Consider the following 24587-nt stretch of genomic DNA (forward strand, 5'->3'; position numbering starts at 1 on the left):
TGTATTTGTCAGAGTTCTCATCAGCTAATGGGAGAATATGCATACGACAGAGCAATGAAGTTAACATTATGGCAAGAAGAGAAATACCAAAGGAAGCCTACCTTCAGAACCGATTGGTGCAGCTTGTATAGCGAATTAACCACAGCCACGTTCCTCCTCTGTCCCTCTGTGAGCGGTCCAATCACCTGGCTGGCATCTCCTTGAGTAGACAGCTGCAGTGATTGCAGAAATTGTTAAACCAGTGCATCACTGCAAAATTACAGTTAACTAAACTTGGACCATGGCAGAAAGCCATAGGTCTTCAGTACAAACGTTATTCCATTTAACTCTTGTCTTGATTCATATGATTTACATCTCCAGATAATACAAACTGAAACAGGAACAGGAACCGTGAGAGACTGCCGTCTCAGCTCCCAAACCACAGCACTCAGACGCCGATCTCTTGAAGATACCTAGTCCCAGCATAACTTCAACTTTGTAATCTAAGAATCAGGTCAAGTCACCTACCCAAGGATGCAATATAAACTAGCAGCAGCAGAACTGAAAAGGGTATGCTTTTCTGTATACCCTCAGTCCTTACTGCTGACAACCATTCAAGCCTCTTCTTAAAAACTCTGTTTCTTCAAATGGATTGCTTACAGCTTTGTACATATTCATGGCTTGCAATGAACAGGAAAACTGAACTGCAAGGACCAAAGCTGCTAGTCCTGTCATGAAGAAGGTTTCTATGCATGAATCTTTCAGCAAAAGTTAAAAAAAAATATTTCTCCATATTTAAACTCCTCAAAGCATGCATTTTTTATCATTACCACAGAAATCAAAGTTCTAGGGTGATACATAAAAAGCAATTAACTACAGAACAGTCCCATAAGGATACCACAGCATATGTTCATAATTTAAAATAAAATAAATTGTAATTGGGAAACAAACAGAAATTTTCTTGTGCACTGGAAGCTGCAGAAATACAAAGAACTGACAAAAGGCTACGTGAATTCTAGAAGAAGTACATCTAAATATTAGAGCAAGAATAGCTATTAATAGAAGGCTTTACCGCAATATAATTATCTGACTAGTTATCTATATTTCAGGATACAATATTATCCTGTAGGAAACTCCTGAAGATGCCTAGCTTCAAAAGTCTCTCAGTAAAAATATATTCAACTCATTGAACAAGTCATCAAGAGACTTTTATGAAGTGTGCCTTTAAACACAGTTGTAGGTCCTACAGAAAGCTCATAAACTAAAACTGGATATACAGTAACAATTGTTTAAGAATAAAAGGAACAAACATAACATGAAAATTTTTAAGTGTGGGAAACAGTGATTCTTTACTAGTGAAAGGCTATTCCTGTACTTCCCATAGCTCCCACTCAGAATAAACTCAGATACCATGCAAGCAAAGTTATCTAGTATTTGCCAGCAATGCTAATAATGAAGTTTTAGACAAGTTCTTGCAAGTACATAGGAACACAAATTTATTCACAGCACTAAGGTGACAATATCAGTTCATTCCCCTTTCTTCAAATTTAGGGATTATTTCAGTACAAACAGGTTTCTGAGGCCTTTGCAAAGGAAAAAATCTTTTCCAACGTATCATAAATTATTTGACATCAGAATGCATCTTTAGACTAGCTGACAAATATATCACCTGAGCATCTTCCTGCCTTACTGATGAGAACAGCCATGTCAGCTACGTACATGTCTGTTTCTTTCCTGATACTTCCATTTGACAGACTTGACTGGTTTCAAGCATTCTGCTTCTCACACTTACAGCTTCACAGATTAATAACAAAACAGCTGTGCAGAGAAACACCCCGTCCATCCAGCTGACCACCCTTGCAGATCCTAATAATCCTTTTTTTCGCACTTTTCGTAAGCACTGCACAGACTATTCAGCTCAGTTGGGTTTTCTGCACATTCACAACTATTAAACATAAAAGGCACTACTAAAACAGTAAAATTTCACATCCTAGTCACTTAAAATTCAGTTCCGCAGAGTCTACTGTAAAGGCCTCACAATTTATTTTTCTTAAACATTATGAAAACATTAGACTGTCTCTTCTGCTGGTAGAAAAGCTTAACCAATAAGTAAAACAAATAACAAGTACAAACATAACCCTCCTGCAGGAACAAGCAACCCTTGCAGTCAGCAACAGTGCACAACAGCTTCACGGGTAGAGTCTAAAAATGCCTTAAAAGTAACCAATCTTTCTAAAATTGTTTAGCATATTAAATTCCCTTAAATTAATCAATTTGAACTTTTGACAGCTAGATGTGTTGATCCCATGTGTATCTTGAAATAAAATCACTGGTCTAAAACAAGGCTTGGAAAACTCAACACTTGTAACTAGCAGTAGGAACTAGGCAGCCCAGGGCTCCCTAGGACCGCTTCTCCTGAAGGTGTGACATGGGAACACCTGGCACCTACATGGGTAGGTGTGCCCTAACGTCACGGGAACATCTGGCACCTATATGGGTAGGTTGTGCCCTACCATCTACAGCAGAAGTCTCAGGTGGACGTTCCCATCTCTTGCTGTCACCACAATCATTTCTATGACCTTCCCTTGAGGAGAGAAGGTTCTGCACAGAGCTCTGTCCAACAGGGTTCATATACATACACTTTGCCACTGGCATATATCTGCATTTCACGTCGTTTATAGCTATTTCAATATTCCAATGACTCCGACTGAATTTTTGACACTTCTAATATCCATTGTACAATCATGCATCCAGGGAGGAAAATGCCATCATTGTGTCTCCCCAGTTCCAACAAACTATGCTTATGGCCCATTCAGTTTAGACAGAAATCACCCCTTTCTGCACAGTGCAGAAAATTTCAGGAATGACTCACCTGACCACACGCAAGAAACCACAATGTAGATAAATAAGCAAATCTGTTGAGTAAATCATCCAGCCTATTTTAGAGACTCTGCTTTAGGGAGAGAGTAAATGCACCCTGTACGTATCCATTCCCCTCTGCTAACTACAAAGCAAATCTAAAGCAGCACTGCAGATACTTGCAGTTACCTATACTGCCTGAAGTCATGTCAGGTGAATTCTCACCCTATAAATGTATTTACACCCCTCTGCATAGACCCGTCTTGGAATTATGTCTTGGTAATAACTAGATCAAATGTTCTGGATTTTACACTTTCCTGTGTTTAGTACCTAAGAACAGATATGTAATTTGACAGCATGGATTTGATCTCACATGTTGAGACATGTGCTATGATCAGATTGCTTTGGGTTTAAATTCTTGTTTTCACCATGAAGCAATGAATGCAGAATTTAGATTAGGATGTGAATCAAATCATCAGTTCTCCCCTGGGTTATAAAAAAATGCTAACTGAGTTTGTCTTTTTCTTGTAGAAAAGCTCAGACTATTGATACATCTTTTCCTATAATTTGTTTAGTGTTTTAAAGTGACTGACTTCCCCTCTTTCAACAGGTGGCAGCTCAGAGGAGACACTCACTGATTTGTGAGCTAGTTAGCTACTGTTTCCTTCACAGACTGAACATTTTGTGAAAAAGCTAAGTTTCACGCTAAGTAACAAAGATCATACGTGCACCTTTATTGACAGTTTTGGAAAACCCCATTTACTTGATTTCTCTAGTCTAAAACAGCCTCAGCAAACCCACTCTCTAAAGAGCAGGAAACAGTGTCCTAATTTAGAAAGAGTACAGAGAAGATTTTAAATCAAAATAAGACAAAAGGAGTACCTCTCAACAAAACATTTGATCTAACTCTAGGATCACGAGACTAATGTGTTTTGATAGCACAAATTGAACTCCAATTGTCAAGCTGACATTTTCAAGAATAAATACATTCCTAATAGAGGCAGCTGATGTGGCCATACCTCTGGCAGAAAGCAATCAATCCATCTGGTACTTGGCCTCCTGCCTGATCATAACAACTTATTATAAAGCACAGAATCCATTTACAGAGTTTCTGAGTCAATAGGGCTCGGCCCTGGGATTTCTCCCATAAGCTACAAATAACTGGGATGATTTACTACGAGGTTTAATATTTTCCATACAGCAGAAGGAGCATTTGACAAGCTCTTTCAACCTAAGAAATACAAAAGTTTACTAGAATCAGTTTGCTCTTTTTGTAAAAATATGACACCGTTTACCAGAAAAATACATAACAATCTGAACTCCCCCAGCTATGCCACCTCATATATTAGCTACTTAGGGGACAATTTGCAAAAAGCAGAGACATAATTTAGAGGTTTGAAGTGCAGGATATGAATGAGTGTGTCAGGGCAAATAAGGTCCTTGACAGATGAGGATAAATTAAAGTGAATGTTCAGATTAAAAAAAAAATCAACTAAAATTTAAGAATAAATCATAAATAGAATTTATGTTCTTAGAACAACTTCTAATTTTTCAAAGATGACAAAATATTTCAAGATCTGAAGAAAGAAATAAGCTGTGAGTTAAGGCAATAACTTAAAATGTACATAAAAACATTTATACTGCACCCTCAGGACATTCTTGTAGCTTCCAGATTATATATACATGTACTTTTTTTTTTAGCTTCCTCAGAAAAACAAGGATTTATATTCTAGGAATATAGAAATGAAGCTCTATGGTGCAGGCATTCAAAATCTTACAGAAAACACAATCATTATTTTGTGAAGAAAAATTTGAAGGAATTGTTACACCCTTGACCAAGAAAAAAGACCGAACATCATGCTCATACTATTCATGCTAGAACAACAGCAATCATTGAACCATTCCCTTGGGGGCATTTCTGTTCTGTTTGTTGGGGGGGTTTAAATTCTTTAATATTTTAAAAAGCAAAAGAAATGGAAGGAAAACAGTAAATGGTCCTTCGGTAACAGAAAAGACAGGATTTACCTCTTAAGTCTTCAAATCATCTGAGAAGAAATGCACTGTACGACCTAATCATAGAATCATAGAATTGTCTAGGTTGGAAGGGACCTTTAAGATCAAGTCCAACCATCAAACGAACACTGCCAAAACCACCACTAAACCATGTCTCTAAGCACCACAAGCACCAGAAGCAATCGATGCTCACATTCTCTGGGAATAATTTAGGATTCTGAATGTAAAATTCCCAAATACTCTCTTAATGCTTCAATTGCTAACTTTTTTTCACTGGCTAATTTTTGATAATCAAAAGTGAGTAATGGTTCATGGTCCTAAAATAATTATATGCTTTAAAACAACTCCACTATCAGAAAGCACCTAAAACCTTCTCCTTTAAGGGATCTCGGAGAATCCTAAACCTGAAGCACTCGGAATCATTTCTCAACTTCCAAAAGTTATGTCCCTTGTATTTGACATTTTTTCAGACTCAGGTTTATCCAGCTAGCCCAAGTCTGAGGAGGATTTCAAGGACAACGTGTGTTGACCCCGATACCTCTGACTGTAACAGTTTACTGAATTTTTCATGCTTGCCAAATTAATGACTGCATGATTAATCATGTTTTATATGTCATCCAAATAGCTGTTGGTCCCAACCAACTACTAAGAATGCACCTCCAGAGGTGAAGTGCAGACATCCATCCCCAAGACACGTGAGATGGGTCCAACAAGATAGGGTGATATTCACCTACACATAAGAAATATAATCAACTTTAATTGCCATCTGCCTTTTTTGGCATCAAGTCCAGGCATTAATTGAGATTAGAATACTTCTACCCTACAGATGGTTATAAATGAGCTTTACAAGGTCCAGCTCTCATTAGAGTTGTGTTGTGGTTTCGGCTGGGATGAAGTTGACTTTCTCACTAGCAGCTGGTATAGTGCTGTGTTTTGGATTTGGGATGAAAACAGTGCTGGTAAAACACTGATGTTTTGGGCTGTTGCTAAGCTCTCAAGGCCTCTTCTGCTCCTCACTCTGCCTTGCCAGCAAGCAGGCTGGGGGTACACAGAAAACTGGGAGGGGACACAGCCAGGACAGCTGACCCCAGCTGACCAAAGGGATGTTCCATGCCATACGATGTCATCCTTAGTACATAAAGCTGAGGAGGAAGAAGGAAGGGGGGGACATTCGGAGTGATGGTGTTTGTCTTCCCACGTAATGGTTATGCGTGATGGAGCCCTCCTTTCCTGGAGATGGCTGAGCACCTGCCTGCTGGTGGGAAGCGGTGAATGAATGCCTTGCTTTGCTTTGCTTGCCTGCATGGCCTTTGCTTTACCTATTAAACTGTCTTTATCTCAACACATGAGTTTCTCCTCACTTTTAGTCTTCAGATTCTCTCCCCCATCGCAACTGGTGGAGGTGAGTGAGTGGCTGCATGGTTTTAGCTGCTGGCTGGGGTTAAACCATCACAAGTTGTTCCAAAATTGCAAAATTCCAAAGCCTTTACCATATCAACATACATTTAACCAAATCCATTTCTGAATCGTAGAATTTAATTTGGTATGAAATAACTTAGAGTGCACTATAACAAAATACTGTAAGGATTGTGCAATCTTGCTCTTTTTCTACCTGTTATCACAATTACATGCTAGATCTAAAGAAGTCTTTTAACCACCTTCCCAGCAAGATAAAATGAAGTATATAGTACTCTCAAACCCAGCTTTTTATCCTTGGATGATTCTTTCTGGAGTTTAGCCAGTATCTCTTAAAAAAAAAAAAAAAATCACACATTTGTTATGTGAGTCACGATCTAACCAGCAAAAGACAACATGAGAATGAAGAAAATGTTTCATAAAGTTAGTTTTTAATGCAACTTTCTCCTTTAGACTTTTAATTCAATTTTTAAAAGTTTAAATGCTTTTTTAAGTGACTTATCAGCTAGACATTCCTAAGTATTCACTGACCAATATAAGTAGCTTACTAATAACTGTTTAACAAAACTCTTCTGATCTTTCCATCCAAAAAAAAATTACAAAACCTTAGCTGACTTCTGATTATTTTTAAATTAGGCCTACTGCCATCTTTAGCTTTTATTACTGTACAGTGAAATAGTAATTATTCCAAATTTATTTTAGTACATAATAGCCTCCCACGTATCCTATTTAAGTACCTATTAATGAATTCCTTTCATGTGCCAAATATTGAATTCATATTTTTGGGTTCTCTCATTTAAATAGCAAAGATACAAGTTTTTCAATGACAGTAACACCATGTCTTCAAGGTATTGGTATAATACAATTAAATCACATATCTCAAAAAGAATTGGGGAAAATATAATCTTTCACATTACTTACACCATTGTAACTGACCCATTATTTACAGAAAACCTTTCTTGAAGTGCCATTTCACTAGTGTTCTTGACGATTTGTGAGCTTATTACAGTTCATACTTCACTCCGAAGTTCACAATATTCGACATTTAGACAGGAGGACTAGATACGTTTCCCTGGAACTGTCAGACAAATCTCATTGTTGGAATATGTCCTGAATAGTGATTCACCCGCACATGAAAGCTCACAATTCAATATAACACCATCTAATACGAGACATGGATTAATTCTTATGAGACCACATAATAAAAAAGGCAATCAGAAATTCACCTTATGTCATTACAATGCGAATTCATCATGCTTTTCAATTCAAAACTATCACAGGCCTCATAAATTTGCTGGAGTTTAAATCTGGTGCCAAAATCCCAGTGCACGATGAGTATTTTCCCTTCACTGGAAGAATCTTATTCCAGGAAATCTTTTCTCTCTCCCTCTCCACTCTGTTCTCCCCTACTTCATTGAATTATTCAGCTAGTTAAATTTAGCTATGTCAAATAAGAGTATGGGTGGACAAAAACCCAACAATGCAGATACCCCAAATCACATAGTTATGTCAGCAAACATTAGTAAACATCCTAATGCAGATGCAGTTCACATCAGTTTTCTTGCTAGTACAGCATATTTCATTTGGGGAACTTGTATACATTAAATGATCAAACCAATGGTTTTAGTTGGTGTAAGGTACATTTCTCCTTATGAATACATATGACTAAAGGCAGCCCAACAAACGCTTTCCTCAATAAATGAGGTCTTAATTTTTTTCATTTCCCCAATAAGAAACAAGAAGTATAGCCCTCCTAGATCATCTCTCTTTCTTGCAATACGTTACGGATATTTTTCCTTGCCACTAGGCAGACAGGGGCAAAATCAATGGAGAACTTGTTTAGTGCAGCCCCTCTCTGCCTTCTCCTAGTCAACCACTAAGTATAGACTGAAAGGTTCAGAAAAAAATCCTATCTCCATGAACACTCATAAACACAAGATCCAATCCTTCTTGTCCAACTCTTTTATCATTGCAATGTTGTAACTTTTAAATCCCGCCTTTCTTTGCATTTCTGCTTTTCTTAACAATTTCACTGATTGAGCCAAGATGTTCCAATACAGTCTCTGGATCAGTTATCAGTTAACGTTTTAGATTCTTGACAAAAATATGCCATTCATATTGCTTATAATCTAAATAACCCACTGAAAACAGCTTCTTTAAATCTTCATTCCCCCGATCAAGTATGAGACACTTTTTCTTCCACAAATGACATTATGATAGTTCCTTGTAAAGATGCTGTCTCTTTCTCTGTTCTGAGTTCAAGCTGAATTAATTGTTGCTTTTCTATTCTACCTGGCCTTTTAGCATTTTCTTTGCTCATTCTCTTTGTTGCAACAAGGTTTACAAACCAAGGAGAAGCATTAATAAAGGAGAAATTGTTTATAAACAGCAAAAAAACAAACCAAGATCAAAGCACCTTTAATTTTGATTCTATCATTCAAAGCAGGTCAGCCAGTGCAATTAACTCAGCTCATTCCCCAGTTCATCTCACATTCAGTTTGGTTTAATGGAGTGAAATTCAGACGAAGTCAGAAACAATTACTGCAGCTGACATCTCCCCAGTTTCTCACACAAATCTGAAAACGTACCGGATCAGATACTCATACCCTACACTTAAAATGAGCCATTTCTCAGTACATTAGTAATGCTGCTGCTTTCAATGCCTGAAGAGCACGAGATGATTCTATAATTGTAATCTCAGGAAGAGATCTTGGAAGATCTGTGAAGCCATAGCATGACAGAATTAAGCTTCCAAAACTGTATCACCAAAGACAAACAGCAGACTATTTTCTATTGACTATCATGTATCAGATGCACCATAAACCCACAAAGATGAAATCACACAAAAAATCAAGACTCATCTGCCACAATATCATAAATAGTTATGATGATGGGATGGATGTGCAGAAAGTTGAGATCTATTTTAAACCTCAGTAATTACAAACTAGTTTTTAAACATACTCAAAGGAAAGGATCAGCTTTTTTGCAGAAAATTTGAAAGACAAAAATAAATTTTCTAGAGCAGTGCAAGAAGAATATGGTCTGTTTTCTCACAGTCTGCCTCTTTAAACTCAAAAACCCTCTCAAATAATCTATTCCAACCTATTCTAAATGGCTAGCTAGTGGAACAGAGATATTTAATAGGGATACATCAAGGCTCGATATCTGCTAAAAGTGGAAAATTGAAAATATCGGTATGGATAACTGAAAAAGATTAAGCCACCCGAGCAGCATTAAAGAACACAACAGTAGCTGAGGATGTAAGTAAAGCAGAATTTGGAATCTCGCACCTGCAAATCACAAATTCAAATATAAACTGGATTGAAGGACAATGAGAGATAAATTGTTTGTCTCCGTTTCAGTCCTAGTGGAAAGTGGGTATTTATTAAAATCTTCGTAATGTGTACCACTGACTGACAATCTTATTTGAAGCCTCATGAAGGAGATCTGTGATTGAAAAGGTCTGAGAAAAAAGAAATTCATCTTTAAAAATGATTCCTATAGAGTAGAGACAGCACAATGGCAGGATAATGCACTGAGCCATACAAGTTTTGTGGGCAATACTAAAAATAATTTAAGAACAACTGCAGCAGAGCTGACTTTCCATTATATATATTTTGATGCTAATCTTATGTAATGCATTTGGTGCTGATCAGCATTACAAAGATCAGTGCTCTAAAAATATCTGAACATGACAGATAGATAGATGCTCCTCAGCCTATATCTCCATCCATTACATTCACTAAAAATAGAATATTAAATTACAGAAGGGGTTGGTTGCACTGTCATCCAAAAAGGTGTCATCTGAGATGGCTCAAAGAAATACCTGGCTACCTGAAGAAAGTATTGAACTCCTGAAAAGAGTTAATATCCAAGAGTTTTCTTGCACCCATCCAGCAGTATTTGGAGCTGCCAACTAGCCACACCACCACAGACAACTATGCTTTTTTCAAGGACTAAAACTCTGGTAGAAACACCAAATGTTATTTGAAAATAAGTCAAGTACGGCTGACAAGCATTACAGATAAAAAAAACTTGTTTAGAAAAGCGTATCTTTTGAAGCTCTGGCAATCTAAGAAAATCTTAAGACCAAAAGCAATGTTGCTGTACAAGAAATCAGCATCTCCTAACTTTTGCCTTAGAGATTTATTTACATCAGAAGTAAGAAAGTATGAATTCCAGATGCAAGAAAAAAATTACCCCAATCTGTCAGCATTTTAAGCTTCCTCTTGAACAGATTTTGCATGTCGCTATCGTTTGGTCTCATTCACATATTGGCTACACCCATAGCAGTACATTGAACAGTGCCAGGAAAGGCTCCTGGATCTGGCATGGGATCATCTGTACCGCTAAACTGTTAGGGCAGTCATTTGCAAGTTTTTGGCCTCAGCCAACAACTACTCTCCCAAATAACCTCCAGCCACAGCTCAGGAGAGGCAATACGGCAGAGACTAACCCTGAAAAGGGCGCTGGCAGGCAGCCACGTGCTTTGGGGCAGAGGAGCCCTTACCAGGAGAGAGGCAGGCTGTGCCCAGCAATGTTCCCAGGCACCTTTAGCTGACTAGTACAGACGTTACCGTTACGTCCCATGTTGGAGATTCAGAGACTTCACAGCTAGGATGGCAAATTCAGTCCTGAGTGTCAGTCATAAACCTTTATAGACCTTGTACTCTCAGTTGAGAGAAGCAAACGTTAACATAAACATCAGGGTGGCAGTGCGGAGCAATGTGATACACAGCCTTTCTGCAGCAAAAACAGACACGTTCTGCTGATCCTTGAAGTGAGGCCAACGCTAATCAGAACGAGCCTCGATGACACAAATTTGCCTTCAAACAGATGAGACCAAGCTCATATACGTACATTTACTGTTCTGAGGACAGTTATAGGTTTTTGTTTCCACAGCCATACTCTGTTTCAAAAGCAAATCCAGACCATCTGGGGACAAGCAGTGAGCGATCGGGATGTATCAGCATTTGATGCTGAAGGAAGCATTGAAACAACAATGAATTGTTATGTTTTTCTACTTCTTATGCTCCTTTTGGTATTTATTTTCTTAAACAATAATACACTAAAAACATCTGTCATCAAGTACAGGTTACTCATCATTATGACAGATAATAATACTTTACAATAACACAGTCCCAGTTACACTATTTAGTACCAGTTAATTGAAAAGCAGATCTCAGCAAACCCTCAGAACAAAAGTTTAGAAATAACGTGTATTATTTTTATTCATAGAATTTTTATGTCAGAGTCACTTTACCTTTAAACATTAATCCAATTAAATATCCAGAGTTGTTTTACAACATCTGAAATCCAGTTTCACCATTGCACTGAAAAACAGTATCAGGCTAAATAAAAGCTTCCCAGTTACTTCCCAAGAACGTTTTTGTATTGGCTGAGTACCCACATATTACTGCTCATATTACTGCTCCAGTAGTCTGTGATTGGTGCACATTCTAAAACCATTTATAACATTACATAACTCAGATATTTACTTATGTAAATGTAAATAAATCTCAATATACTACTGAGATCCAGTCTAGTGAGAAAGAGGCTGCCTACTCTCTATCACAGATATCAGCTGACGCTGACTTTTCCCTCAAAACAACCCAGAATGTAAAAACCTTGCTCACCAAAGAAAATCCATACAATTTTTTTTGTGTCCTAAGTGTACAGTGGTCCATCGGTTTGGGGACCAGAATGTCAAGTTCTCTCTCATTTTGCCTTTTGGCGTATCCGGTACCAGAGGTCTTTTCTAATATGTGAATCAATGTCCTGCCCTTTGAGGATGCGGGACAACTATTTGAACCTTGGCAGAGGGACTCTAATTTTTCAGGCAATTATTTCTTCTCTTTAATTTTTAATCTCAAAATTCACTTCTATCACTGGGTCTTTAGCATTTTAACTTTGAAATATATCAAATACACCAAGTGTCACCTTATGTTTTCTTAAGAAGGTCAGGGAAGGATTCTTCAAAACGTCAGGAAGGACTGTGCTCTCTGTATAGCACTTAAAAACTTCCAAGTGGCTTATACCAGGTAAACCTGGTAATCAGAAAACCCACAACCACTGCCCAGGGTAAAATCCTGATGAGAAGCCAAGCCTCTACCATGAGCTGTGGGCAAAGGATAGATTAGTAGCTCTCACAGAGCACTGCCCACACCCTGTATTTTGGGCCTCCACCTCATTCATCAACTTTTGTAAGATGTATAACACAAGTCCAACCACATTTAGTTAAGGGAATAAAAAACCGCTTCAAATTCTCTATTTCCTTCCTCCCTCATTACACCCACTCTCCTTCTCCATCTTCTGAGTGCTTCCTCTTTATGATTGATTACAAGTCTGACAGTGGGAAAGATCTCCATTATATCATCTGCCTGCAGCCTCTTGTCTGTTGGAAAGATCCCTTTTTTTAGACAAACTTTTCTGAAACATATTACTCCATAAAATACAATATTCCATATTTAGGAACCTTCTCCAATTACAGGCAATCACTACTCCCACTGATTTTAGCCTTATCTACCCTAACCTTAGGATAAATCTGCCTAGAGTAATATGGTCATGCAGATTCTTGCTTTGCCTGTACTTGAAGCAGACATGAACTTGCTCTGCTTGCACTCCAGGCTGAATGACAGCGTTGTGCTCAGCAAGGTGCCAAGCCTGAGCTGGTCACCCTGGCTTGGAGTGGAGCTAAAATGTGCTTTGCCATCTGGGAGCACAGCAGAGTGAGTTTGTGTTTGCCTAAATCATGTAAGCATACCATTACATACCCACAGTCTTAAGACAGTTTGATCTACCAAAAGTTGCCAGCGTAATCACCCCCACCTGCTCTGAAAAGCAAGTGGGCAACCTGATTTTATAATCCTGCCTCTGCAAATTACTCTTTGCTTGTTTACTGGCCAAAAGACACCGGGCCACTTTGTCTCTGGCAGCAAAGCCTTATAGTGGGAGGAGGCAGCAAGACAGAGCCTCCACAGGACAAGACAGGAGGGATTGCTGTGGCACTCTGATTGCAATTAATAAAGACAGTCTGACAGGATGACTGTAACTCTAGGGAGGAAACTACCAGAGGTCTCCAGGTTCAAAAAGTAGGAGAATCGCATCATTTCTAAACAACTGCATTTTCATGTTAACAGCACAACACATTTCATCTATGTGCACTTGGTGGGTGTGTTAGTGTATTTCAATCCACCCACATGCCAAGCTGAACAGAAATAGCATGAAAGTAAGAGAACATACAGTACTTACATTTCTACTCACAATATATGAGGTAACCGAAATCATCACTCTAAAAGCAGAAAGAATGCAACAAAAAACCCAACAATAAATATTGTTTGAAATGGTCCTGTGCTGGGAAGAGAATAGGCTAGATGACCAAATAGGGCTCTTCCATCTTCAATCTCTATAAGGACAATGGATCTTGCAATTTATTTTTCTGCTTGTTGGCAAAAGTATACGTCTTCTAAACTTTCAGAGCTTTGAACTTTCAATGTTTCATGACTTCTCTCCACAGGGCATTCAGTTCTAAGTATCAGTAAGGGAAATAGCTCTATCAATACACAAACCAAAACATAGTGATTGCAAAGTTGCAAAAAAGAGATTTTTAATTATGAGAGAAATCACAACATTTCAAGTACATTTAAAATTCAGCTCGGTAAATGACAAAATTACAGGTAATAAATTGGGGAAATACAGTTTTGTCTCACTTCCAATCAACAGGTGACTATTATTTTCATTCTCATATACATAAATGAGAAATTTGATTTAAAGTAACATATGAAAAAAAATCAAACATGAATTTAAAATACTTGTGCAATCCCTCAGGCATATTTTCCAAAAATGGACAGCCAAAATCTGTTCACTTCTTATTATGGGAGATTACTGCAGAGTATTAACCTATAGCAGTAGTCTTCAAAGTCGGGTGTGCGCACCACAGGGGTTATGCAAGACAATCCACTTCAATAGTACAAATATATAATATATAATACAAATATATAATTTATAAATAAATATGGGGGTGCCTGCTCAAAAAACATTTACTGATCGGGATGCATGACCAAAACAGTTTAGAGACCACTGCCCTAGGCCCACCAGGCAATTACTGCTGCCATGTCAAAGGCATCTAATGGAGATGTTGGTGAGATATAAGCTCTCTTTTACATCTCTTCTCAACTACCAGTTATAAAAATGGGTGAAAATTTCCCTATCAGGCAGATTTGTGAGCTCCTATCATTTGTTAGGCAGCATGGATTCTCAAGAAAACCCAAAACTACTCAACTTTTTCTTTGCTTTCAGGAAATGCAACTTACTGGTTTCTCATGAATCTCTTCTCTCCACTGTACTTGTTGTCAGCATTCAATGAAAAAGCTAATTTTCTTTATGGGGCCAGCTAAACAAGAGTACAACATGTTATATGTGTCAATCAAGACAGATAACTCAAGGTACTTGCAAATGGGAATGGATGACTCCTCCAGAAAACCCTTAAATCAAAGAGAAAAGTTAAGTGTTCTTTTTCATCTGGGCTACCTCACTTGTATAAAAAAGTTGCCAGTGAACAAAATTTGGCTCAGTAAGCAGCCATTATGTTAAAAAGTAAGCAATGGATTAGAACATGCAAATGCAGAAGAGGAAATTTTTGCTCTTATCCAAAACACGACAATCAGATTTGTTAATCTCTCTTCCAATTTGGAATGAGAAGGATGTAGAAATGGTGACTAAACAGAAATCTCGCGGTGTCTGTAATCATTATAAAGATGTTTGGGCTGCCTGATTTAGGGAAAATGTGAATAAGAAGAGACAAAATAATAGTAACAGCACAGAGAATACCAAGCACCCTTCCTCAGCATCACCTAACAAAACACAGGATGGGTGGTGAAGTTGAAAGGTAATACTCTTAAATTAACAGAAATATTTTTTTACATTTAGTGCAATGTATAATTATCCCTTCAAACTCTGTATAGTAAGAACATCTGCAATTACACTGAGTGAAATTAGGACAATAATTCTGAACGCTTCATGGCATACACCAACCACATGAAGCATCAGCAAAGTGTTAGCTAAATATTCACCCAACAGTAGAATCTGTCTACCTACTGCTCACAGAGCGTTATTTATATCTTCTCTGAAATCATTTGAACTGGTTAATACAAGAATAGGTCTCAGGCACAGCAACAGCTAGTTCTTGGGGCGGGGAAAGCTGAAAATCAAAAGCCAGCAGTGTACGAAGCCACAAGTAACACAAACATACATTTTGGATTCACAGGAAGAAGCCATTTTTTCTTACTTGTTTTTGCTTTAGCACTATATGTACAGATTGCTAGATGCTGCTTTTACTCAAAGGTAAAATATTTGAGTCTTGAATAACATCCTTCTTGTTATTTGTCCTATCTATCTAAAGCTAACTGGAGAAACAGCGATGAAGTCTTAGTGAATTGCAATTCCTTTTTTTTTTTTGTGAAATGGACTAAATACAAACCCCGACATCAGAATGTCTCAACATTTTTAGGACTGCATATTTCAGTTTTTCACCATTCAAATCTACCTGCAATATTACACCAACATAAAAAAAAATTCTAATGACTCTTAAAAGCACCCCCCAGTCTTCCTTCACTGCGCATTCTGAGATTCTTTTGTTTACTTTTAATTTGGAAGAGAACTCAATTGTGAATTCCTCCAGGAAATTTCCATCTTTAGCACTGCTCTACTGTCGCTACCAGAAATGAAGCATCTGAGCAGAAATGTTACATGGTCACCCTTCTCTGCTTTAGAAAGATATCATGGGAGACTGGATTGCACGACTGAATGAAGATTGCATTCTTGGCTACACCACTAAAACGTAATGAAACAGTGCTGTCTGACATAGCTCCTGTTCTACACATGGTACACATTTCAGGCTCAATCTGTCTGCCCAAAAATAGGAACAAAAAAAAAAATTAAGATGTTCTAGATTATATCCACAGGGCTGGCAAGCATGGCACAGGACAAGTGGGAGAGCCGTGCCCTTCTGGAGAGGCAGCTGGAGGCTAGGTATGGTATTTTAGCACTTTAAAGATGGCACTATACACTTATGCCTTGGCAACTGTGTTGAGCCCTTCCAGTTTTAAATTTTGTAATGTGTATCAGTAAGGAAAGAAAAAAAATGTAAAAAAAATGTAGCTGTGCTACATTGATTTTTTTTACAATTTGCAGGTATATTCTTGTAGGAAATTCGTGTTAACTCTGCCAGTTTGACTAATCCTGTCACTTTCAAAGTTTTAGTTTTAATTTTCAGTTGTCAAATTCAAGAAGTTCAAGAGCTCAGACTCCATCTTTACCCCTGCATTCTTTTAGTTTAAGGTCAGATAAAACAAAGCCACAAATCATATTCTTGTCAGCTTATTTCTACGTATTCTTTTTTTCAGGGTTTCTTAAGAATTTGCCAGCTGGCTGATCACAAAATGATGTACCCTTTCGAACAAGCCACTGGCCAGATGCAAACTCTAACAGAAATGATAAGCACAACAGACCCTGGTGCTTTCATAGTTACAGCTGATATGTCCTTTTTTTCCAGTTGAATGCCACTATTTGACGCTACACTCCATGAAAAACTGACACACAAATATGATATTTTTTTACTCATGATGACTCTCGTAACCTACTAAAAATCCTGATTTCTTTCATGAGCAAATTTCACTCTGACATTATGAAGCCACAATTCAGTGCCCTTAAATGAAGACCCAGCTTAAGAACTATGCTCTAAATATATAGCAAAATAATGCAAACACATATTTTTATTTTAAAATTTAAAATATTCTTTATTGTCTTCATGACTGGTTCACCTACCTTCCTCTTCCATAGAGTAGTTTGCAAACTTCCAATACAACAACAGACATGGTAAACAAGGTATGTGTTATTGAATTTCAATTTGTGAAAAGCTATTCAGAGACAGCAGGTGTCTAAATGGTAAACAGAATCCATACTAACTTAATTGCTGCAATGTTTTTAGACAATTGTTACAAAAAATTGTTAGCAAGTATCTCTCTTTAAATGAACCATACAGTTAATGAATGTCACCAGAGTCTGAGTTTGCTTTCAGAATTAATGTTGTTTAAGTGAAAATCTTGTTTACAAATACAAGTAGTTAGTAATTTCTTGTGGGTCTGTGTATTGCAAAAATTAATTTTCATCTCTTCATAAGAAAAGCATTAAAATTTCAGCAACAGACTTCACAAGAAAATGGCTGACCTTAAAAATTATTTTTTTGTATAATGATGACTTTCACTGTACCATCCATTGGCTTTTTTGGGACCCTTACCCAACGGATAAGACTTCTGGGACCCTTCCTCTATTCACTTTAACACTAGATAACAGCACATAGCAAGTAACATTTGACAAAGGCAAACAAATCAAGGGTCAGTTAAATATATGGCAAATAATAAGTATATGGAAAAAAATGCCCAACTTCTGTTGCAAATGGTGAAAAAATGTATTTGACTACTCCAAATTTTAATACTATAAAGATGATGTGTCATGTAACTGATGGAATATCAAACGTTGGTAAATATTAAACTGAATTGAATCGTCATAATTTTACTTAACGACAACTACAATTTTGATTTTTTTAAATTAACGAGGCAAATTCAAGTTGGAGTTATACAGACAAATTTTACAGCTATCAATAGACTGTGTTTACCTGAAGGCAGAATTTAACTGAAAATGCTTCCAAATACAATGGAAAACCAGTTGGATGGTTTTGTGTATCTAGATTGCTTTACTGTTACGTTATAAATCTACAAAGAGAATACTGAATATAGAAAAACAGAAGTTTCTAGATATTTAAAATTACTTACAAGCTGCTCAGACTTTACACCGTAGAGCTGAATGGTCTTTGCCACATTTTTTGCCACAGCTAAACTCAGGTCTGGATCAACAGCAGCCACATTTAGCTCACTGGAAGCAAAGATTACAAATCTTAATTAAAACCTAAACAGTACTGTATTTAATTGACAAAGCATTAACTATGAATAAGTAGTTATATGGCATGTCAATTTAGAGAGAGTAACACATACAACCAAGTCTTTCTAAGCACTGTAATTCAGTTTACAATTTAACAAATCATTTGGGAATTTTATGTGCAGTGTTCCTATTCTAGTAAAAATGAGCAAAGTTTAGGAATGACACTTCAGTATGAAATCACTATTAGTAAGCCATTCAAAAATATTGACTGCAATTAACTACATTCAAGCTTTGGCAGCAGCCTTCAAACATTACAGGTGAATACACAGTCATTCAACTCTGGAATTACATGAGCTGTGCAGAAATACCCAGGGGACGCTTTAGCTTGACACAACTAATAAGCTGTGTTTTAGGCAATCCTGTAGAGTAACAGAGGCCCCAAAGGAATGACAGGGAATAAACGAAAGAAGGAAAAGACTTCTAAGTCACTTCCAGTATTTCTTGTTCATGGAAACCCCCAGATCTCCATTGGCTGGAGCTGCATTCACTAATGCTCTACGGAAAACAGATAAGCACAAGGACCATCATACTGCTAGTGATGAGATTCACCTCTCCCAAGAAATGGAGACACACTAGGAATCCTGACATAGGAATAACCTTCTCCAAGAACTATGCAGGGCCCCAAACATGATTAGCTAAAGGTCACTCTGGAAAACTCAGCTGAAATTTCGTAATTTCCATGTTGTTTCCCCTTCTCCTCTGCAAGGAGCAAAATAACATGAATAACGACAGCAATAGGCATGTTCTGAGCATCTGTAACTCCCAGTCACAAGGACAGTGTCAGTATTTAATATTACACACACACTCACATACACATACTATAAATGCTGCCCATCATTTTCAGACTGTATTGAACAGAGCAGTCCTTACCAAAACCTTAATGAGGGAAAATACACCATTGGTAATTTATGTAACTCATTTTACAAATTCTACCTGAAATAGTCGTCCTTATCTATTATCTTGCTGTTTCTCTCTAACAGAATATTTACATCAGGTATTATCAAACTTGCAGCCAAGCAGCTATCATCTTCCTTTTGACATAGTCAGAACAATGAAGATATCAGACATTCACAATACATGTAAAGTTTCTCTTCCTGATGTTTTATAAACTTAAATGGTAAAACTTAAATTAAAATGTCAGTTATTCCAGAAAAACAAAATACAGAAAATAAATAATATAATAAATAAAAAAAAATAAAATTTTAAATAAATTATAAATAATAACAAAGAGGTGATTATCCCGCTGCATTCAGTGTTGGTGTGGCCTCACCTCGAGTACTGTGTGCCGTTCTGGGCCCCACAATTTATGAAGGATGTGAAGGTCCTTGAATGCACCCAGAGGAGGGCAACAAAGCTGGGGAAAGGGCTGGAATGAATGTCCTATGAGGAGTGGCTAAGGACTTTGGGCTTTGGCTAGTTTGGAGAAAAGGAGGCTGAGGGGCAACCTCATTGCTCTCTACAGCTTCCCGAGGAGGAGAAGGGGAGATGGAGGTGTTGATCTCTTCTCCCTGGTATCCAGTGGTAGGACATGTGGGAATGGCTCAAAGCTGTGCCAGGCAAGGTTTAGACTGGACATTAGGAAGCATTTCTTTACCAAGAGGGTGGTCGAGCACTGGAACAGGCTTCCTCAAGAGGTGGTCAATGCTCTGAGCCTGTCAGTGTTTAAGAGGCATTTGGACAATGCCCTTAATAACATGCTTTAACTTTTGGTCAGCCCTGAAGTGGTCAGGCAGTTGGACTAGGTGATTGTTGAAGGTCCCTTCCAACTGAAATATTCTATTCTGTTCTGTTCTATTCTATTCTATTCTAAATCCTGACTTAATTTTTACAGTAACCAGTCTTATAACTAAAGAGTAATCAACCTTTTACTGCCAAGGAAGTCTCATTTCTAAAATTGTAACTTATAAGAAAAAACATGTTGAAGATTACATTTTGCAATGTATTATATGTGCATACCTGGCTATAGTTTTAATGATGCTGTCAAGTTCGTCAGAAGAAGGAGGATTCCGACCTCCGGGAGGGAAGACAAGATTGATGGGGTCAAAGAGTCGAGATAAGGATTTTGACAAATAAGCAGCTTCATATTGTTGCAGTGAATCTTTCAAGGCCTTTTCTGGACTGTTGGTATAAGACAAAATTACTACATTTTAAATTAAAATACACAACAGCATTGAATCTTTCCAGATCATACAAACTTCACAGTATTGAACCTGTTTTTTCTTTTGCTCTTTGAACATAGGCACTTGAAAAGATTATAATAGTGTGTAACACCTTGCTTTTCACATGAACCATGTAACTAACTAGACAGGGAGCAGTTCTCTCCAGTTCAATACAGTTCTTAGCACTTTCTGTAAGACCTACATGGAATCCCTAATTCAAGGTGCTCTTGAGACACACAGTGCTAAAAACATCTGCAAAATATCAGCAAGATATCCAGAACCGCAATGAAAGACCTTTTTGTATTCACATATTTCATTAGCAGATAGGTTGTACTCAATGATATATATATAAAAATCAAATTATCTCCTAGTCTATGTATGTGTATGGAAAGCTTCAAATAGAAAGACTGATCTTAAATTTACCCTTAATAAGCTTCAGCCTTTAGTATTTCTGTTTGTGAAAATGAGTAAGCAGCAACCTGCTCAAACATTCTACCTCATTGTCAGAAGTTTGGTGAACTTTTTACTTTGGTTCCATTGAAGTCAATGATAAGTCTCCCACTGACTGCTCAGGAACATATTTAAGCCAATACGAATCTCACATAAAATATTCATTTTATCTTACATAAGTATAGAAGTCCTAATAGACTTGATGAGCCTGTTTCAGTTTGATCTTTCTGATATCTACCACTCAGATCATGTTTATTCTATGATGTATAAACATAAAAACCATGAATCATAACAAACTGAGCATTTGTCACGCTCCAATGATGTGGTATCATTAAAAGAAAGCTATTGCTGTAATCGCAACACATATAAAGCTGAACTTTCATCATTCTGCTTATTTTTTTCACCCCAAGAGACAAAAAGATAAAACTAATTCCTAAGCCAGGGACTTTGTGAAAGACAAGACAATCCAACACTGTTAATTATATAACCTAATGAAAATCCTGCAGCTCTAAAATAGTATTAAAGCAATAATCACAAGAGGAAAAAAAAGCCGTTAAAAATCTTCCTGTTCTGATAACTTGAATAACACCAAGTTCTTAAAAATATTCTGTTTTCTTGCAGGGTGCAGCGCTTTACATTTTATTGCCTTAGAGTTGATAATACATACTCATAATCTTCGTTTTTTTGCATGAATATGTCCTGTATATCTTCTTCCATTTGTTGTAGTTCAACAAAGAGATCAGTAGTTCCACTTGTGTTAAAATTCCTCGTAATATTTTGACTATATTGTTGCAGGCGTTTCCACAAGTCATTATAAAGCCTCAGTAATTTAGGGTATTCTCCTTCAAAAGCTTGTTTCAAAAACATAGAGGCTGCAAAATAAAGCAGTAAGCATTATGCATTGCTAAGTTCAAACTAATTTTTTGATTCATATAAACAAACTGTATCCTTGCATTTATACCAATGAATTATATACAATGTTATCCTATCTTTAATAGCAATAATGTAATATTTATAATTAATTTCAAAGTGATATGTGCTATCACTTTAAATGTAGTTGACAAAGGTACGTCTCTAAAACATCAGCATAAAATCTACATTTGGAAGACTGGACATGGAAAACTTATCTTGCACAATAAAGATACTAATCATGGTCATGAAACACTTGGTACCAAACTTAACTATTAGTATTATGATTCATTTAAAAGCGCGATTAGCGCTCTCTAAATCCAGAAATTTTCCAACAATAGCTTGATGGGGGGAAAGTGTGGGGCTGTGCAACTTGGAAGATACCCTTTTAAAACAAAGATAACTTCTATGAGCAAACTCTTAAGAAATCTGATAAGGGAAGCATATGCTTTTACACACACTTCTTAAAACAAGGTACCTAAAATGCAAACCCTAAACTTGTCAAATAAAGAATGACTAAGCCAGCAGAAAAAATCAGCATTATTTTCAGCCTTGAAAAGCTTGCCACAAGTAACAGGAAATGAAACAAATGTACAACTGCTTTAGTGACTAATGTTAATCTTGATCTAACATCACTCATACTTTATGGATTTCCCATTACATTAGGAGATTAACACTGTTCCATTCATTTGTAGGTTTTTCAGGTTCCAGGCATCTGTCCCATTTCACCCAGCCTATCTCCTCAACTCAAATATATTCTAATTTTGAATGTTGGAGGATTCACATTTATTATCAAACACAGAGTTATTTTAGGTCACAAAGCTATGTTTATAAACACACAAATACAGATCAAGATCTATGACCAAACTCTGTAAGCTGCCATGAATTCTTATTTTTACACTATTTTTTTAATATTGTCTAGTCTTCCTCTGATCTGTATGATCCAGAGGTCTGTAACTGATGTCAGTGGATTCAATAACTTAGATTTTATATGTTAAAAATTATCATTTTCATATAGATCCATCACTTAAAAAATTTAAAAGTGTACTCGCTGCAAGCATTGTTTCCCCAAAACTCAGCTGTAGCAAAGACAAACATCATTCACAGTTCAAAAATCCAACCGCTCCCTCTAAACATTTATATCAAAAACATGATTAAGAATCATAAGTAATAAAATATTTTTGAATAGCTGTCAGATGAAGTACTGCTGACAAAATGCAAGAGTTCCTTTACTTCTGAAACGTTGATTGATCCCATTAACTGATGTCACAATTTTACAATTTTAATACTGAGTGCTGAAAACAGGTAGCACATGTTTGTTTGGAACATACGATATTCTGGGTATGCACATACTGCTGTTAAAATAATGCTTAAGGCAAACAGTAAAATTAATATGTTTTAACACAAGATGAATATGTTTTCTTTTGGGATCATCCAGTTACTTAGCAACCACTGAACATGAATGAACCAGCTAGTTCCTCAAAATTATATTGCTGCTATAAAGCCTGGAAGGACCAAACTCTGAAGGGCCAATGCAATAGCTGAGATCACAAAGATACATGTAAATCTTATGCACTTTATTTGTATGTGCAAAAGATCAACTTTACACACCATGTACAAACATGGGAGATATTTATGAAAACACTGAACTCATCTGGGTTTATGATCCAACTGCATACTGCATTAACATGCACCAGCAATAGTACTGTCTTACGTTTATACATTATTTTTATTTAATATTCCTTGATTGCATCTGCTATTTATTTATTACTTATGTACAGAATATTGTGTATAGTCAGAACACCAGCCATTTACCTATATTTAGACAAGATACAACTTTGAAGAAACTCAATTCCTATTTACAAAGGTATACAAAAATAACTACAATCAGATTTTTACAACTCATCAGTGTTTAACAAGAAAAGACTCTTAAAAACTGCTCTTTAAAATCAAAATACTGTTTTTGAATTTGGCAAACCCATTCACTTTGGAAAGTATATTGTACTATTCCAAACATTTTCACCTCTACATACAGTTGCAAAAATACAGTTTTGTTATTAGATAATGACTACTTAATGAAGCAGAAAATATTTCTTTTTGAAAATTCAACCATCATTTTGGAGGATCACCCTGTTTGGTTAGAAACCCAAGAAGTCTAAAATTCACAGACCCCACACTGAGTGGACCACTGCTATAGTTCTAGTAGAGGAGATAATGAGCCAAGGGCTTATTGAAATGAGAGATTCAAAATAACTACAGAATGCATTACAAATCATACTGAATACTTACAGTCTGTTGCTGACTGAAAATGAGAGGAAAGTGTCTGAGTTACTGCAGTCCAAAATTTGTACAAAATATCAGACTGGCCATCCTGATAGCAGGGGACAAAAGAAATAGAAGTTTCAAAATGTACTCTTTTCAAAGAATCTTAAATGCAAATGCTCCCAGTCAAAGCTGGGAATAAAAACTAAGTAAATGAAATCTGAGACGTTTTCCTCCACTTTAAAGCTAGAAAAACTATTGGAGAAAACAAAAATAAAAGCTTCAGTCTTCTCTCAAACAGAGTATTTTCCTTCAAGTCTGAGAGAAATGCTCCCAGCTCTCGAGGGGCGTGAGTGCAGACCGAAGCAGTACACCTCAGGAGCTGTGTTAGAAAACCTCTTTGCATTGCAGTGACCTTCTCATACCATGGGGCTTCTCATGCTGACTACATCACAGCAATTATTGTTGCTGCCATTACAACATGCTCGCAAACACCCGCTAGGGACCAAAACCAGTGCATGCTGCTCTGCTTCACACAACACA

The 24587-nt window shown here is 36.9% G+C and overlaps 1 protein-coding gene across 1 annotated transcript in view; it reads right to left on the bottom strand.

Annotated features, from left to right (window-relative positions):
• The window catches only part of COG5 (component of oligomeric golgi complex 5), a 193353-nt gene that overhangs the window by 25785 nt on the left and 142981 nt on the right, over nucleotides 1–24587 (bottom strand). The window contains exons 11-15 of the mRNA XM_009890860.1: nucleotides 24072–24153; nucleotides 21541–21745; nucleotides 20221–20382; nucleotides 18099–18198; nucleotides 102–212 (exon numbers count right to left, since the gene is read on the bottom strand). Of these exons, the coding sequence (XP_009889162.1) occupies nucleotides 102–212; nucleotides 18099–18198; nucleotides 20221–20382; nucleotides 21541–21745; nucleotides 24072–24153 (660 nt within the window). The remainder of the gene's footprint in view (nucleotides 1–101; nucleotides 213–18098; nucleotides 18199–20220; nucleotides 20383–21540; nucleotides 21746–24071; nucleotides 24154–24587) is intronic.

Source organism: Charadrius vociferus, unplaced genomic scaffold (genome assembly GCF_000708025.1).
Source record: "Charadrius vociferus isolate BGI_N301 unplaced genomic scaffold, ASM70802v2 scaffold958, whole genome shotgun sequence".
Lineage (NCBI taxonomy): Eukaryota > Metazoa > Chordata > Aves > Charadriiformes > Charadriidae > Charadrius > Charadrius vociferus.